This window comes from Galeopterus variegatus, unplaced genomic scaffold, assembly GCF_000696425.1.
Source record: "Galeopterus variegatus unplaced genomic scaffold, G_variegatus-3.0.2 Scaffold576, whole genome shotgun sequence".
NCBI lineage: Eukaryota > Metazoa > Chordata > Mammalia > Dermoptera > Cynocephalidae > Galeopterus > Galeopterus variegatus.
In genome coordinates this window covers 15,565-18,342 of record NW_007726687.1, presented here as the reverse complement: position 1 = coordinate 18,342, position 2,778 = coordinate 15,565, and the positions used below count along the sequence as shown (strand labels likewise).

General features: G+C 47.2%; 1 protein-coding gene across 1 annotated transcript in view; it reads right to left on the bottom strand.

Moving 5' to 3' along the window:
* Positions 1-615: 615 nt before the first annotated feature.
* The window catches only part of METTL21B (methyltransferase like 21B), a 7,601-nt gene continuing 5,438 nt past the window's right edge, over positions 616-2,778 (bottom strand). Inside the window, exon 3 of the mRNA XM_008570158.1 lies at positions 616-1,389. Coding sequence (XP_008568380.1) covers positions 998-1,389 — 392 coding nt within the window. The 3' untranslated portion in view covers positions 616-997. The remainder of the gene's footprint in view (positions 1,390-2,778) is intronic.

Sequence of the window (2,778 nt, the reverse complement as noted above, 5' to 3'; positions counted from 1 at the left end):
CAACTAGAAGTGCCACAGTGTGAAGAGAAAATAGGTGAAGGCAAAACACATTAGGAAAGAAGGACTGATGGAGCTTGAAAAACTAAAGAAAAAGCAAAGATGAGAAGAGCCTAGTAGTCAGTCCAGTATTCTTTTTGCATGGCACATATTTTGTCATCAGGTCTCCAATTCCAAAAAGGATGAAGAAGCTGTGGTCCAAAGGACAGCTCTGCTGCCCATCCCCAGCTTCAAGGCTGGGAGGAGGACTTGACCCAGTTAGAGCCAGGGTCCTACCAGACTCTTGTCTCTAGAAGCAAGACACAGTGGCATGGGGCTGCTTCCTTTTCAGCCCCCCTGGCAAAAACTGAGTACTTTGGATGCAGAAAAGATCTTTAATGCTCATTTCTTTCCCTTTAAAAAATTCCATAGAATTTAGTTTTTTAAAAAAAATCTATTCTGGGGCCGGCCCATGGCTCACTCGGTAGAGTGTGGTGCTGGCAATACCAAGGCCCCGGGTTCGGATCCCATATAGGGATGGCCGGTTGCTCACTGGCTGAGCGTGGTGCTGACAACACCAAATCAAGGGTTAAGATCCCCTTACCGGTCATCTTTAAAAAAAAAAAAATCTATTCTGTATCTATTCTGTATAAACGGACAACAGCAGGACTGGAAGTGATCAGTGACAGTCTCTGCAGCCACTGCTCCCATATTCCATTTACCTCCCTTACCCCTAAAAATCCTGGATGCCCTCATCCCCCTCCCCTGAGAGCAGGAGCTGGGAACCTCCATCGTGCTCTAACACCAGCGCTGCTAGGGCTCTAGGATTCCTAGCAAGCAGGCACCTCTCTGCATCTGCCCAAAAGTATCTGAGGGAACAAAGAGGAAGAGAAGGAGGAAAGAGAGAGATGCCAAGGAAATCCATACTTTTTAGTCCTCACATTTATGGCTCTGGAGATATGGCTTTGGAGATATGCAGTTTCTTCATTGGGACAAGAGGTTGAGAAGAACAGGAGTGATGTCAAGAAGGTCTTGGTTCCCTGTGCCTGGCCCTATAGATGTTGACGTTCTTATCCTCATCCCGCTGGGCCAGCTCCAGTTGGAAATGCTGGGGCAGGAAGTGCTGAAAGAAGCTCTCTGTCCCGTGCTCTTTTCTCATCTTGGAGGCCAGATAGATGGTGCCATGGGGCCCGCACAGATGTTGAAGTGTCCCCAGCAGCAGTGGGAAGGTGGACTCCAGATACACAATATCAGCCCCCAGCACCAGGTCATAGTCTCCAGGGAAGACATGCTGGTCAGTCCCCCAAGACAAGGCACGGACCTGGGCCTGGCCTCCAGCTGGCACATTGGCCTGAACGTTGCCCTGGATCTGTTCTAGGGCCAGGGGTAGGTCAGTGATGGTAACATCCCCCCCTGAGAGAGAGGAAGGAGGAGAAATGCAAGTCAGAGGGACCAACCAAGGGCTCTTGGCTCCTGCCTGGAATGTCCAGAGACCTCAGGACCTAGAGGACAATGTCTTGACAGCCTGTGACCCACACACTGGTTTTTAGTTGCCCTACCCTCCATCTCACCCACTGCTATTCTCATTACTCTACATTCTACAACATTAACATTCTCTCTGAGCTAATATTCAACCTCTCTTCTACCAACACACAACAATCAGATGTCAGCAGAAGCCTGGGCAAGACTAAGCTGGAGATGGGCTATGCACCCACCCCCACTGACACGTGCCTGCCTTCAGGGGTCTGGAAAGCTTCCCAGAAGACACGACCTCAACTGAGCTCTAAAGGACAAGTTAAGAGTTAGTCAGGTGGAGCTTTCCAAGAAGAGCACAGTAAGTACAGAGGCCTGACAGTGACAGAGCATATTCAAGGTAGAAAAGTGTCTGGGCCAAAGTGCTCCCACCACGGGTTCGGATCCTATATAGGGATGACTGGTGCGGCCGGTTTCAAAAAAAAAAAGGACAAAAAAAAAAAAGAAAAGTGTCGAGACATGAGAAAAGAGGAAAGTGATTATGACGTGCTAAGGGGATTCAGCTTTGATCCTGAGGGTGATAGGTTTTAAGGGTAGATGCAGGGGTGAAGATAATTAGATTAGCATTTCAGAAAGCTTCACTCATGCAATAAATATGTATTGAGCACCTACTAAGTGCTGGGGATACAGCAATGAGCAAGACAAAACCTCAGACTTCCTTGAGTTTCATTCTAGAGACAGAGACACACTAGGTACTGCAAAAGTAACTGTTTAATCATAATAATGTTGACTATTATAAGAAAGAGAAACAGGAAGTACTAAGAATTCATTCATTCATTAATACTTATTGTGTACCTATATGCCAGGTGCTGAGAATACAGCAGTGAACCAAGCAGATGAGAATCCACACCCACCCACCCCCATGGAGCTTATAGTCCAGTGGCAAGAAACAGATGACAACAACAAACAAATAAAATACACGTACATTTAGATGGTAATAAGTTCAAAGTTGAACACTAAGCAGGGAAGAGGGATAAGAATTGCCTTAGGGATTGGGCATGGAATTAGTTTTAAATGGGTGGTTGGGGAAAGCCTCACTGAGCAGATTATGTTTGGACAAAGACATGAAGGAAGGGTCAGCCCGTGGCTCACTCAGGAGAGTGCGGTGCTGATAACACCAAGGCACCAAGGCCGCAGGTTCAGATCCTATACAGGGATGGCGAATCCTATACAGGGATGGCCGGTTGGCTCACTGACTAAGCGTGGTGCTGACAACACCAAGCTAAGGGTTAAGATCCCCTTACCAGTCATCTTTTAAAAAGAAAAAAA